This window comes from Tursiops truncatus, chromosome 8, assembly GCF_011762595.2.
Source record: "Tursiops truncatus isolate mTurTru1 chromosome 8, mTurTru1.mat.Y, whole genome shotgun sequence".
Lineage (NCBI taxonomy): Eukaryota > Metazoa > Chordata > Mammalia > Artiodactyla > Delphinidae > Tursiops > Tursiops truncatus.
The window spans coordinates 52,768,555-52,783,813 of record NC_047041.1 but is presented as its reverse complement, the minus strand read 5'-3'; the positions used below and the strand labels follow the sequence as shown (position 1 = coordinate 52,783,813).

Below are 15,259 nucleotides of genomic sequence, written 5' to 3'. Positions count from 1 at the left end.
CTCTTTAAATAGAACTGGGGATGTCATTCATTCTTCCCTTCCCTCATCCCTACCACATCGTCCCCTCAGGGCAGGAACTCTCTTGGCAGAGAAGTCACGAACATAGAAGGCACACAGTCTGTGCTGAACTGAACTGGGCTGACTTTTAAAGAAAGCTCTGTGTGCATGAGGTATCACTACATTGGAAGACATTCAAAATAAGTTATCATAAATCCCTCCTTCTTGGATACGTTTCCCAAGTTCACAGACCCTGATCTGGGGAGCAGAGAACAGACAGCTGCCTTTTGCTGGCTCCTGTACACTTTTATGCCCCTGGGTCTTTGCACAAGCAGTTTCCTCACCCTGGCACACGCTCTCTCCCTTGCTGAGCTATTTCTCATCTTTAAGACTCAGTTCTTAAGTCTCGGCCTTCCCCCGCCCAGGAGCACCTTCTCTATGCTTCCAGAGTACCCTGGGGGCATAGTTCTGGTCTATCACAATGGAACAATTTTTTGTCCCCTTAGTGGGCTGTGAGTGACCAATGGGCAGGGACTGTGCTCCACTCATCTCTGTGCTTCCAGCACAGGACCTGGCACAGAGGAGACCTCAGTAAAAACCTGTCCAATAGACGACACCACTGAACGCTTGTGAGAGAACGCATGGGCGTATGGCCTGGGGTGCCAGCAGATGCACCCCACCCCAGCCTAACAAAATCTCCCGGACATCAGCTCTGAGGGATGATAGTGTCAAAGCTTTCAGCCCATCTGGAGACCACAGAATCAGTAAGCGCTGACTGCAGAGTGGGTATTGATCCAAGATTCCCCTTGGACCTTTGATTTCCCACTCTCTCCATCTATCACCCAATGAGGACAAAAAAACTTCACTCATAAAAATTCCAAACGCCCTGGATAGCAGTTTTCTAAACATGGGTACCTGAGGCTGCTTCCCTGCCTCCCCTGCCATTCCATCAGGAGCCTTCAACGCCCACCCTCCTGGCCTCCTCCCACTCCCATCCACCCACACGTGGCCCTGGAGGTGAGCCACTCCCCCTTCAGAGAACCACGGCCAGAGCTGGACTCACCCTCCGTCAAAGGGGTTCTCCCCGGGGATGATGTGTGTGCTGTCCCTGCCCACGAGGAACTTGATCCGGTCGTAGAAGGAGCGCAGGTTCTGCTGGGACACAGGGGCCTGTGTCTCCTGGATGATGTCCAGAGGGTCGGGGGAGCCCAGGCACAGCGGGCTGACGTGACAGAGGGGCTGGAGGCAGCAGTCGGGGTCCATGCAGTCCACCAAGCCATCTGCAGGGGTGACAGAGCGTGACGTTTATATGGCTGTGTTCAATCAGCATCGTTTGTCCACAGAGCCTTCCTTCATTCACTTCTCTATTTTCCATTCATTGGAAGACTTTATTAAGTGTCTGACAGAAGCCAAGGGCTTCGCTGGGCACCAAGTAGATCCAGGTGTGAGATCGGGGGGCCGCCTACTAGCCTAGCAGGAGAGACAGACAAGTCAGTGGGCAGCGAGACGTGTTTTTCTGTTTTTTGTTTTTTTTCAGAGAGGGAGGAGGAATTATATATATGAAGGCCCAGAGGTGAGAGAACAACACACTGAACATTTGAGTTGCTAAATTCAAATGCTGGGCCCAGAAGGTGAGGGGAACAGCACAAAATCAGGCTGTGAGGTTGGCAGGAGCAAACAGCTGGGCCTCCTGGACCAGGTTAGGGAGTCCGCATTTCACCCTCTGGACAATGGGAGCTACTGAAAGGTGTTAAGCAAGAGGTGATTTTATCTGAAAGTCACTGCATTGCTGAAAGAGCGTCCCCTGTATCGTGGCGAGGGGAATGAAGGGGGCCCAAGGCAGAAGCTGGGGGCTGCATGGAGGCAGTGTTGCTGAGATTACACAGGAGGAAAATAATGGTTCCTGAGACTGGAGCAGTGACAGTGGAGACTGAGAGAAGAGGACGGTTTGGAGAGACTCTCAAGAGGTGAGACCTGGCGACTGACGGGCTTCGGGGGTGAGCACGAGGCAGTGCTGGTGGAGGCAGTGAAACGCCCAGCATCTCTCCCGGCCTCGATGCAAATGTGTGGACACCCAGCTCTGCCTTCTGGGTGAGAGGGGATGGTTTCAGATCACCCGCCAAGCTGCCATTAGCAGAGAATTCTCTCTACCACATGGGTGGATTTCTTTAGGGCTGAAAATTACATTACAGCTCCCAGCTTCCCAAAGTGCAAAAAAGAAATTCCACCAGGCCACAACTTTTTGGTCTCATTATCCCAAAGCGCTTTCACAGGCACCCAATAGAATAGCTTAAAATAGATGACAAACCCAGGGATTAGAGGATACTGCCCAAAGCGGGGGACAGGGAAAGCCAGTCTGTGTGCTCTGCAGGGAGAGAACAGTCGAAGCACATGTGTTCCTCTGTAGGCTGGAATTCTGCCTCTCCTGCTTACCAGCTGTGTGACTTTGGGCAAACGTCCTCACCACCCTGGGGGCATGGATCCTGCTCTGGTCATCTCTGTTGTATCCCCAGCACTCACTACAGGTGTTTAAAACATGACTGTTACATAAATAAATGAAAGAAAATTGAATGAATGAATTGACAAATGAATCAAGGGGACGAAAGCAAAGGACAGTCCATAAAAGGCAGAAGACCATTATCTTCATTCAATTCAATTCAACAGTGTGGTACGGTGGGAGGGTGGTGAGGCTCAGAGATTGTAGCTCAAGTCCCAGAACTGCGCCTAAGAATGACTCTGGGTGAGTTCCTGTGCTTCATCGCTCTGAGGCCCCGTCTCCTCAACACGGACATACTCCCTCACTTCTGTCTCCATGGGTTTACAACGCAGATGCTGCCCACCAGAATACTGCATGTGCATTGGTTAGACTGGGTGCCCTACCCACACAGGCAGCACTCTGAAGCCTCCTTTCTGACCTTGGGATGTTGTGGCCTCAGGCGAGCTACCTGACCTCCCCGAAGCCCAGTTTTTTTCTAATAAATTAGGGCCCCAAATCCCTTGTCTTTCTCTCCCAACTTCTGCATGGTATCCAAGACCTTTGACGCTATGCCCTCCTTGAGGGCAGCACAGTGGGAAAGAGTATGGGCTCCAGAGCAGGACTGTCTGAGGCGAAATCCTGGCTCTGAAACTTACTACTGTGTGACCTTGGGCAGGTTACTTAAACTCTCTGGCCTCAGTTTCCCACATCTCTTACAAGTGGATTCTTTTTTTTTAATTTTTTTGGCCACACTGCGGGGCATGTGTGATCTCAGTTTCCCAACCAGGGATCGAAACTGCGCCCCCTGCAGTGGAAGCGTGAAGTCTTAACCACTGGACTGCCAGGGAAGTTCCACAAGTGGATTCTAAGACTGTTACTTCAGGATTTTTTTACATAAGTGAAAAACATAGTGTATGTCCCCCAATCTAGCAGAGAACCTGACACGTAGTAAGTACTTAATAAAGGTAGTTCCCTTCCCGACCCTGACCCTAGAACACGGGTCACCAAAGTGTAGGGCTGCATCCTGAGATGTGGAGGAAAGGGATTAGAGCTCCACTCCAGCTCTGTCCTGGGTCCTACCTTGTGGCTCCTGTTCCAGCTTCCAGATATACCAGCTAACTGCCTCGCCAAGCACCTGTTTTCTCCTGCAGTCGGCGGGCTCCATCACACATTCTCGGGCTGCCCCTGTCAGACACTGCTTAAGCACATAATTACAGCCCAAGCTGAGGGTTATTTGCATTCTGCTATTGATGTTAGCATGACAGATTCAGCTGCTGCGTCCATAACTCTGCAGAAATGCTCCATTATTCAATCCCGGCGGCAAGCAGGGACGCTGACCATTAAATCAGCGAGCACAATTGAAGGGCTGTGAAAAGTCATGGCTAATTTGAAATTTTATTAGCTCTTGCCTGCTCTTGTTTACCACCGAAGCGGTCCCTGGAAACCAGTCTTTTACCTCTTTATAAACACTCGGCCCTGTGGCACCTTGGAAGAACTGCTTCCTGTTCTCTGGTCCTGGTTGGAAGGATAGCCAGGAATGATTGCTAGTATTATTAATTTTTGTATTAAATGACGATGATGATAATCACAGCTGCTACCTACTGAGTGCCAGGCATTGTGCTAAATGCTTTACAAGGAATGTTTTCAAGGAATGTGTCATTGAATCTTCCCAACTCTACGAAGCAGCCACTGTCGCCACCATCACTCCCGTCTCAGAGAGAATGAACCAGAGGTTCCAAGTGGTAAAGTAACTTGGTCAAGGTCACACCGTCAGTGATGAAGGTGACTCAGAATTTGAACTCAGTTCTTTCTGAAAAATAAAAGGTTCTCTGATCCTGAAGAGACTTTTAGGAACGATTTCTTGAGTGGGAAACGTGAATATACGAGTGTTGCTGAGATGCTACCCTTCTGTGCTCTTTCAGTGGCCTGGGTGACCTCCACCACTGCACTCATCTCCCCGTATTGTAATTCTCATTTTCTCTGTCTCGCTCCCCACACAGTGAGCTCTTGGAGAAGAGCTGCTGCCCGTCTACACCTCCCTATGTTGACGCTCCCCTATCATTCATTTGGCAAATATCTGCTGAGTCGTAAATGTGGGCTAAACCTCCACTAATAGAGACCATCATATTTAAATGAGATACATATTTTAAAAATGAGTAGGGCCCACAAAATTCTTATCGAAGTCTCAGTTTATGAGACCAGCTTCTGTGCAAACCCCTCTCTGTTATTTTCAAATGCAGCATTAGGGCAGCCTGCAGCAGGGCATACGGCTGCTCTACGGTAACAGAGACTCTTCCAGGGTTTCAGTTTCTTAGGCATAGATGACAGGTTTTAGAAAAGTTGTAGTAAGAGGACAAAGTATGTTCTGAGGACAGAAAAGTAAATTTGGGGGTAGATGAGAAATTAGATTAGAAATACATCAATATATGGTTTTCGAGATTCTCTGGGTCTGGCTAGTTTGGAGACATTTGGATTTTCCAAGCACTTCTTATCTCACTTAATTGTGTATTACACACACACTGGTTGACTTACAAAATGTTCATGTTTCCTGTATTTACTGTTCCCATTGGGAGACCCTTGTTATCACAGGAGCAAAAACAAAACCCAAAAACCCGTCAGGAAAATAGGGAGGATTTTTCCTTTATTTCCTTCGAAATTTCAATAAATAAATTTATTTTCAATAAATAAATTTCAATAAAATCCTCCCTAAACTCAAGCTTTTGGGAAATGACATTCCCCTCCCCCCCACCCCGAGATTTCCTTTCTCCTCGAACTTCTGAAGGCCTCCTCTCTCTCCTTACATGGTGAAAGTGAAGAGGGGCAGATGAAAGTGTCAGGCTCCCGGAGGGTAGGAGGGGCAGCAATGCCACGCCCGGCAGGCAGTGGCCTCTGGTGCCGCAGGCGGGTGGGAGAACGAAACAGCCAGAAAAAAGGCAGAACAGAGATTAAAAAGAAAGACGAAGAAAAAGGAAGGAAGGGAAGAAGAAGAGAAAAAAAAAGAAAAAAGGGGCCAGGTCTCCGGGGCACTAAATGAATACTGCAGAGCAGTTCTTGTGCTTGTGACCCTTGAACATGAAGCCCTCTGGTGCTGAGATGCCGCACGGTGCGTGGAGCGCTGGCTTCTGCTAACATTTCCACATACGTCCTACGCTACCAACTTGAGAATGAGGGCCACACCGTTTCCTGTTGCCTCCCTCCTCAGCACCCACCCTGCTGGTGGGTGTCAACTGACCTTGGAGAGGGGCAAGTGGAGAAAAAAAAAGCCAGGCTAGAAGCCTGAAGGCAGGGTTCCATCCCTGAGTCTGTCACTCTCTAGCCGTGAGACCTTGGGCACATCCCTTCCTATGTCTGAGATGCAATGTATTCACGTCAAACCAGGATAATAAGCTCTGGCAACCTCTCAGGATTGCTGAAAGTTTCCTGGGTCGTGAAGAGTAGATCCGTAATTCAACGAAAGAAGTCTTGGAGTCCTTCACCCTCTGCAGACGGTCGCTATGGCACAGGAATGAATGAAGTCCTCTGCCATCAATTGCGGTGCTGACCAGTGGTGGCTTCCTATTCGTGTTGTGACCTAAACAGATGCCAGGGAGTGGTGGGACTTTGGGTGACCATCTCCCCTGGTGGCTGGCCTGCTGGAACTTTCACAGGAAGTGACAGGCGGGCACGAGAGTTCTATCGTAGGTGGTGACTCAGCTGGCCTTCTCATCTTTACAAAAGAAGACACTGGGGTCAGGTTAGGTGATTTACCCAACGTCATACTGCTAGTGAAGTGGCAGAGTTGGGACTCTGGTCTCTTCTCTTTCTTCCAAACCAGGCACTAGTCCACAGTCTACATCTCTTTCCCAATTAGTGCTTTGGACATCCTGGATCCCCCAGCCCTGTCCCCCATCCACAGAAGGCAGAAAATGACTTATTTCTTATCCTAAATGCATAGCACATTGCCTTGTGCACAGTGAGCATATTTGCTGAATGAATGAAAAAATGAATGAATTACGTGAGGATCCCAAATCAAACAGCTCCATCAGTTGGATGGGGCTCATCGAGGGCTGTGAGGCAGGATGAAACCCCACCGCCACCACCGGAAGAGCTCGTTCCTCTCCTTAGAAAGGAGGCACAGGGGACAGGTCTGCTCTGTTCCTTCAGTGTCTGTCACATGGCTGGCAGGCCCTGCGCTAGGCACTGGATAGACAAGAAGAAAATAGAGTCATGTCTCCAGAGGATTTGGTGTGGTGGGTCAGATAGAGATGACCATGTGCTGGGAAAGAAGGAAGCAGAGGGCGCTGTGGAAGTCCAAAGGTGGGAACCCAGCGTGGGCTGAGGGCTGGAATATTTCCTGGAAGATGGAATGTTTAAACTGAGACTAGAAGGAGGACAAGAATAAGCCAATAGGAGAGCAGAGCTGGGGGCAGGTCTGGGAAAGTTGCGGACTAGCAAACTCTTTGCATCAGAGTTGTTTGCACGGTTCCTTAACCTGATGGTCCCATGGACAGCATCTAACAAGCCCATCCAGCTCTCGGCAGGCTTAACTCCTCCGCGGGCTCGACAGCCCATCAGCTGGCCTCATCTCACAGTTGCCTGCGGTCTGGCCACAGAAGTGTTTTGCAGCCGGCTGTGAGCACAGCATCTGGGGAGGCCCCGGGGGGTGGTGGGTGGAATGTGCCTCCCTGTCTGTACACATCTGGGAGAAGTTTTTGTCATTTGCTAGAATAAATTCTGTGCCTTCTTTGAAAAGGCTTGCAAAATCTTTATCTCCTCCTCGGAACCCAGGATATTTAAAGGTCAATTTCGCTCTTGTCTCTTATCACAAGAAATGTGGTTTAGAGATAGTGTGAAGTGCGGCCAAATTCTTTGGCTTTATGTGAACTCTCCATGCCAACAATGGGAGATGGGGAGGAGAAGGGAGGACAGAGAGCTCTGTTCTTGGTTTTACTGAAATTTCTCCTTCCAGGTTGCATCTATCAGTTATCTGAATTGCAATCCATGATTGTTTTTTTTAATGGGACCAACAGTGCCTAAAGAGATTAACACACCTTGAAGCTGCTTCAAGATCCTTTATCAAAAGGGGTCTGGTTGCTTAAATTCCAGGGGGCTTTTTCTCTTGGCTTCTTCTTTTTAAACACAGGTTCCATCCTCATCCTAGCTTTCCCACTGATCCACTGGATGACTTTGGGAAAATCACGTCAGCTCAGTGAGCCTCGGTTTCCCTGCCTGTAAACATCTGCCCTGCAAGTGTGTTGTGAGGGGCTGGAGGTTATGGACACAGAGTGTCCAGTGCAGGGTCTGCCCCTTAGAGATGCTCTCTAAACGATGGCTGTTGTCTTCCTTTATGTACATTTGAATTTTTTTCCTTCTAGCAATAAGCGTGCAATAGCTTGGGATACAAAATTTAACTAAGACATGAAAAAGGTCAAAATACATTATATGGAGAAACAGTATAATCATAAGTACAAAAAGTAGAGGATAAAATTATATAGAGAACATAATTCCAAGTTTTAAAAATAATCATTTGTATATGAATATATATTTATTTTATAATAAACATCATGTTTCTGTGATTACAGGTGGAAAGGAGCGGGAGAAAGAGAACTGACATTTGCAGGTGATGAACTGAGGCTTAAGAGAAATTGAATAACTCGCTGAAGGTCATGCAGCCAGCAAACGGGGGAGCAAGGATTTGAATCCAGACAATCTCGGTACAGATCCTGTACTTCTAATCACTGCGGTACGTTGCTTCTCAGGGGCTTTAGATACATCATCTGTAATCCTCATAGCAGCCCTGCAAGGTAGGCCTTACTATTCTTATTTTACAGTCACACAGCATCTTCGGGCCACAGTTTCTCCATCTCTGAAATGGGCATGAATGCCCCCATCAGTGGGTCAGTGTGCAACGCATGAGAAGGTGCACGTGACAGCACTTCACAGAGGCCTTCCTAAAGGGCACTACATGCAAAGGGAACACCTCCTTCGTCAAATGGGCCACACAGAGGAATTCGCATTTTGTGTTGAGGCCGGGCCTCTGCTGCCTGGCGGCTCCCCCTTAGCAACCAGGGCTCGGGGTGAATCTGGAGGCAGGCTAGGTTGACTGGGCAGCCCTGACAGAGGATTAGGAGACTGGGAGTAACTAAGCCATATCCAGGATCTATTCCCCGCTTTAAAAATGTAGACAATGACCACAAGTGAAAACAGAAACAAACCAATGATGCTAAACCCAACTCAGGCATATTGTGTAACTTTTTTTTTTGGTCTCAGTTTAAAAACACTGCAACAACATGCTTAACGAAGCTTGAAATTCCAGTTTAATTTGTAAAGGACTGCTTTCAGCCTAGCAAATTGGGAAAGAAGAGAAACCAGAAGTTCTCAGATAACTTGAAGAGCCGCAGTCAGGGTTACGATAGAGCCGTGAGTCCGAAGTCTGGGCACGCTGAAAAGCTCTCATGTGCCCAGACCTCACAGACTATGCAGTTTCTGTCACTCGCCCGCTGAGTGACCTGGGCAAAATACTTCCCCTTACTAAGTCCTAGCTTCCGCATCATAAGAAGGGGATGAGAATACCATACACCTCCCAGTGTTGCTGGATGGGTACACAGCTGCTTTGCAAACGGTAAAATGACATACGAGTTACCATTGTCATCCTCTGGTCTGCTCTGTGGTACCGCTGTAGCCTATTTAAATTCAGGTAAGTACTCGCACTACATGTCTAGGAGGAGGATAAAGCACCAGGAGGAGGTGGTCCCTAAGACCACACAGAATATGGCCCAAGACTCTGGGGTCCTAGTCCAGCTGTGTTAATGACTTTCTGTGTGACTTCCATGTATATGACGTCACATCCCCTCTCTGGGCCCCAGGTTCCCGGTCTGTAACGTGCAGGGGAGTAAAGGAGGGAGCTGTAGTCTGTGTTCTCTGTCTCCTCCAGGCCTGTTACTCACATTAACCTCTGCTAATCCCTTCTCCAAGCCCCTGAGTCACATCAGCCAAAAACCACCTCTCAGCGAGACACTAACATTTTTTTTCCCTCCACTCTGACTTATTTATCTGGGATTATGCTGTGTCCCACATCATGGCTGAAATAAAGGCATCTGTTTCATTCTATCTCCATTAGATTTGGTTGTTTGGATGACAATTTCTTCCAAATAACTGTGAGCTTCCTGAGGGAGACAGACGGGGTCACGTTCATCGGTCTCAATATCCTCTTAGAAAGGAGTGTGGTACCCGGTAGACAGCAGGAGCCTAGCAAACATGTGCTTGACTGAACTGCAAACAGCCAAGCGCTAACTCTGGCTCACCCCTGTGCTGCCGTGCACAGCCTGCCACACTTCTCCCTCCACTAAAACTGTCCCTGTTTGGCCAAGACCCAGAGGGGCCAGGGAGGGTAGTCTAGCCCCCTCCAGCACTTGGGGACAGTCTAACCCTTACGGTTGTTTCATCCGTGTCACCTGCAAAGTGGGGACCCTCTGCCCCTTCCTCTTGGCTCCCCCAGTGGGTAGAGAGCCTACCAAACTGAGAGGGTCCTGAGGTGAGACATTCCCTCATTTTTCAGTTGAGAACCCAAGGCCAAGCTCCCTCAACAGTCCGGTCTCCCCAGCTAGCTGTCTTCCCCACCATGATGATCCACGGGATGTCTTCCTGGCTGGACTGGAAGTGCCATGGGACAGGGGCTGCATCACCGTTCCCAGGAGGGTACCCAGGCATTTGATAACATCAGCTGAATGAGTGGATGCTCCTTTATCACAGCAATTATCCCACTACATTGCAACCGGTGCTGTTTCTCTCTCCAGGCTGCGCACTTCACAAAGGCAGGGACTGTGTCTTATTTGTCTCTGAAGCCCCAAGACCCAGGATAGGGCCCAATGCAGAGGAGACATTCAGTTCATGTTTGCTGAGTGAGTGAATGAACTCAAGTTGCAGTAGCGCTATTGTATGGCATTCGTAAAAACCATGTAAAAGCTCATTCCAGCCCATAACATGCTCCCTGAACGGAAGAGGTATATTCTCCTACACCTGGGGATTTTCTGATTGTTCTTTTCCAGTTCGCGCTGGTTCATCTCCACGGCGGCTGGAGAAGGCTCTGTTCCCCTGGGGTCGGGATCAGCCCTGTTTCCTATGATGAGAAGCTCTTTCTCCCACCAAAGCTGTGGGGCTTTTGGCTCCTGTGTGCCCACGCTCCCGGTCAGCACTGGGGAGTCCCAGCACTGGGAGGGCTGCCTCTGAAGGACGGTGAACAGAGGGTACATTGGCATTGTGTTTCATGTGAGGGGGTAAATGAACGCTGTTTCATAACTTATTCTGCTATGCGTGTTACGGGGGAGTGCACCCTTGCCCCACATTTCTCAGGGACATTCAGTTCTTTTGCTGCCCAGATAGTCAACAGCTTTGGCCAAGACCCTGGATCCCTGAGAAGGGAATGACTTCATGCTACGGCTCCTCTCCCTTTCTTTTCTAACGATAGGAATGTCATTGCTAGTCATGGAATTGCGTCTACATAGGCCAAGTGAAGCGGGGGAGTTAGGCAGATAATTTAGGCTGACACCTCTTCCCTATGAAGAGCCAGTACGATTGTACTTTATCTTGCCTGAAGACAGGGCTACTTGGTGCCCTTCCCTGCTTTGCCCATGATGTTTTCTCCTTCCTTTCCAAGAAACGCCTGTCTGCCCAAGCTTCACCTTCTTGATGAATGTTTTCCTACTCTCACAACAGCCAATACAGAAGTCTGCAAGCGCCCTTATCACTGTCCATTAGCCCTTAACTTTGGTCTCCCTCCCTCATTTGAGCTCCTGGAGTGTGGGGACCGGACTTACTCATCTCTGTGCCTGGTCTAGGGCCTGACTCCATACAGGAACCCTGGATATTTATGGAGCTCCACAAATCTCAGACTGATGAAGGGACATTTCAGCCCTGTGAGTTCTCAAGACGAGAGCAGGGACCCACTGCCTCTGCCTGGCTACCATAACCCGACCCCACGAGCTCCTTGTCGACAATTACCCCAGGGGGCCCAGGACTGGGTGCATCAGGCCCGACCACCTCCTGGATTCAAGCAGCAGACCGAGGACTGAAAGCTGAAAGACCAGTGGCCTGAAACAGTCCAAGGCTGCCGGAGCCAACTCAAGGCAAATGAACCAGGGTAATCACAACAGCACACACCCGGCCTTTTAATCCTTCTGGCGCTTTGAGACTGTAGAATCACGCTAAGTAGAAGGTTCCCAAAGGCTGGGATGCTGAGTCTGGCCTGTTGACTTCCTAACTCTGTGCAGTATATCAGAAAGTCCCTTGGTACAAATATGAGGGAGCTGCATAAACACATGTGGACTAGGCCAACCGTTAGGCCATCATTATAAAGGAAGGATGAACTGTTTTGATCTTTTTTTTTTTTTCATATCTCCATCTTTTTCTTCTCCTAGTAACCCCTTGAGATTGGTAGAGTCAGGAGGGATCAACCCATCTTCCAAGTGGAAAAGCAAAGCACATTGTGTTTGTATTTATACAAGTTCCACACAACAGAAAGACAAAGGCTAATTCTAGGACTAATATAAAGACTGGAAGGGCTCTTATGATCCAAAGGCCTCCCTTTATAAATAGGGAGTGTGAGGCCCACCGACATCGAGTGGCTTGCTTAAGGACACACAGAGCACCAAAGACAGAATTGGGATTAGAACCCTGGACTCTTCACTCTCAGCTAATAAAAGTTCCACAAGACTAGGCCTCCCTTCCTTAGGGTTTTGACCGCCCAGCACTTGAAAAAAACCCAACAGCAAAGACAAATTCCACTACAAACCCACAGGGACAGAAGGTGTGGAGGCAAAGGTGGCCCCCAGCATGCTCGGTGAGGGTTACCACCAGAATCAGGGGAGAAGGGACCTTGACAAAGGTAACTCAACCTCCCTCCCCTGGAGAAGCATCCTTTCTGCCACTTTCTGTGGTACAGAATTGGGTGGCCTCTTCCTGTCCACTTGCAATGGCGGTATCTCGTAATGTTGCCAGGCAACTCATTCCATTAATGAATTATTAGAAAACTCCTTCTTCCATATGCCTTCTCCTCTGCACTTGCTCTCAGAGGAGGGTAACTACTTTTGTTTGCACCAGCTAATTTTAATGGATTCAAATGGAACAACCAGTGATACGCACTCATTCCTTAGATGACATGTGCCGTTTTATGCCTACCCTGCAGGCCCCCTTGACTGGACAGCTGGTGTGTTGGTGGCCTGTTATCTCAGTAACGCCCACCCTCCACTCTGTGCCTCCCACAGCCCTGGAGATGCACAGCACCCCTGGGTGCCAGAGCCCTACCTCCATCGTTGTCTTTGCTGTCACCACAGGCAGTTTCCATGGACGTGTCGCAGCCAGCTCCTCTCCAGCCCAGCTGGCAGACGCAGCGCCACCCATTCAGGTCCAAGGTACATCTGCCGTTGCCATTGCACAAGCCAGGGCAACCCTCTGCAAGGAAAAGCACACGGCATCAAGGTGTGATCACCCACAGCCACCTGGTCACATACACGCACACTCTGCCTGTCAACTTACGAAAGGCTTTCACATTCGTCAGCGCATCGGTGCCCGCAGCTCCCGGGGAGGTCTCTCATTAGAACTGCCACTTCACCTCTAAGGCAACTGAGACTCAGGGGTGGAAGGCCTCACTAAGGATGCACAGTGGCCAGGATTCTAGAGCAGGAGTCAGTGGATGTGGGCTTGTCCAAATTTGATCACTGGAGCTTTTAGGCTGATCCTGGCTCCTTGCTCACTCTTGCCTGTTTTTCCTGTCTCTGGTGGCTGTGTGGAACAAGGGAATCATCCATTTACTCCTCTTGTCCCCTCAGCACTTCTGGGTCTCATTCTAAAAGGCCGTACTTTTCTCAGGCCTTGTTACTAGGTTCACTGTACTGAACCTTAGGTTTCTCATTTATTTTGTCCTATTTTCTCCTAAACAACTGTCTTTGCTTTCAGGAAGGGTCCTGGAGTCTTTTTTTCCCCATCTTATCTACAGCGAGTAAAGGGAACCCGGACAACTGCCACGAGAGAGACTAAGTAGGGCTGTCTGTGATTGCCATTGCAGGTTTGGGCAGGCTTCCCTTCCCTAATTTTCTTCATCTGTACATCTGTCTCCCTGTCATCTATTAAGCACCTTCTCTGGGCTAGCACTGGAGGTACAGAGATGAGTAAGACCTAGTTCTTATTCTTGAGGAGCATGTAGCCTATCAAAGGAGACAGGTTTGTATAAGCAAAATATTTCACTGCTAAGTACCCTGAGGGAGATGTACAAAATATGGTGGGAACCAAATACAGGAGTGGCCACCTGCCTGAGAGGGCTGTGGGCGATTCAATCAAGGAGGGTCAGGCAATATTTAGACTCTGCCTTAGGTCTGCTTTGACTATATCATAAGGTGGGGAGTTACTATTCAAGTAGATTTGCAGGTTTTTGTTGACCACCTTTTCAAACCCCTCTCTCTCTGAGTCTGTAGCTTAGAAATCTAGGCCTGAGAATCTGTGAAGTTACACGGTTTACTCCAGCTTCTGCGTTGCTGCTTGGTTTTCATTCAAGTCCTCCTTTCAACAAATCTGCCAATTCTTTTCTCAGAGGGGCTATCAAAATATTACCTCCCTGGGATGTCTTCTCTGGCCCTTGCTCAGTCTCAGGGAAAGGTATGGATGTGAAAGCACTCTGCCACCTATAAAACTTGTTTTATTATTAAGAGCAGCAACTACAGCTGCAAACTAAATTTTCTATCATGAAATAACTGAAAACGGACCCATTATTCTTAAATGGGACAAGTGTGGATGTGGCTGTCTGATATAAGACCTAGGCCAAGGTAGGTACTCACTAAATGGCCGATCAAATAGAATCTAAAGCTGTACTGTTTCAAGGCCTTCTGATAGTTGACTGTTCTTACAAAGTAAAATGTTCATTTATACTTGAGATGTTCAATACCAATCAATCAATCTGGCCACTGTGTTCCATTCAAAGGAAGAAACATTTACGGAGTGTGTACTCTGAGCCTAGGAGGGATTCCTGTGGAAGTTTTGAAGCAAATGTAGATAATGGGGTCACAGCAGAAGCCTGCTGGGAAAGGTGGGAAGCCAGAAGCATGGCCACCCCAAAAGCGATCGAGAAAGCAGTTGGAAAGCACAGGAGCAGTGCCGTGACGTGCAGGTGACCGCCCAGGCATTCTGACTCAGTAGCTCCCATCAGCCACCCCTCCTGATCTAAGCAAATAGACTCCCTCTTTTTCCAATTAATCCCATTTAAAGTTTTGTCCATCCAGCTGAGACTTTAAATTAAACCTCCTATGTATTTGAGATCCGTTGTGGAGGAAGAAGAGTCCAATCGTTAAGAATGGTAGTGGACTGCTTTCTCTTGCTCCAAGATGTAGCCTCTTGTAAGATGCAAATAACATCTCTTATCTAAGAGCACACGCTTGGGAGCCACATCAAAGGCTGGCTCTGTCACACAGTGGCTTTAGGACACCCAGGCACCTTATTTAATTTCTCTGAGCCTCAGTCTACTTATAAAATGGGGTTGTTGGGAGGATTAAATGAGATAATGTACGCACGATGCACAAAGCCTGACATACAGCTTGAACACAGCATCTGAATCTTCTACTCACCCTGACCTTCTCTCTAGTTTAGTAGAGGGACTATAATATCATAAGTTGTATCCCTAACCTCAGGTAGGGGTCATAGAAAGGCAAAATAGAAAACTGAGGCGGTTATCTAGATCAGAGTTGGCAAGCTTTTCCGGTAAAGGTCCAGATAATAAATATTTTAGGCTTGTGAGCCATATGGTCTCTGTTGCAATTACCC

At 48.5% G+C, this 15,259-nt stretch overlaps 1 protein-coding gene across 1 annotated transcript in view; it reads right to left on the bottom strand.

Moving 5' to 3' along the window:
- TENM4 (teneurin transmembrane protein 4) overlaps nt 1–15,259 on the bottom strand; it is a 739,181-nt gene that overhangs the window by 97,490 nt on the left and 626,432 nt on the right. The window contains exons 19-20 of the mRNA XM_073808362.1: nt 12,755–12,901; nt 1,061–1,277 (exon numbers count right to left, since the gene is read on the bottom strand). Of these exons, the coding sequence (XP_073664463.1) occupies nt 1,061–1,277; nt 12,755–12,901 (364 nt within the window). The remainder of the gene's footprint in view (nt 1–1,060; nt 1,278–12,754; nt 12,902–15,259) is intronic.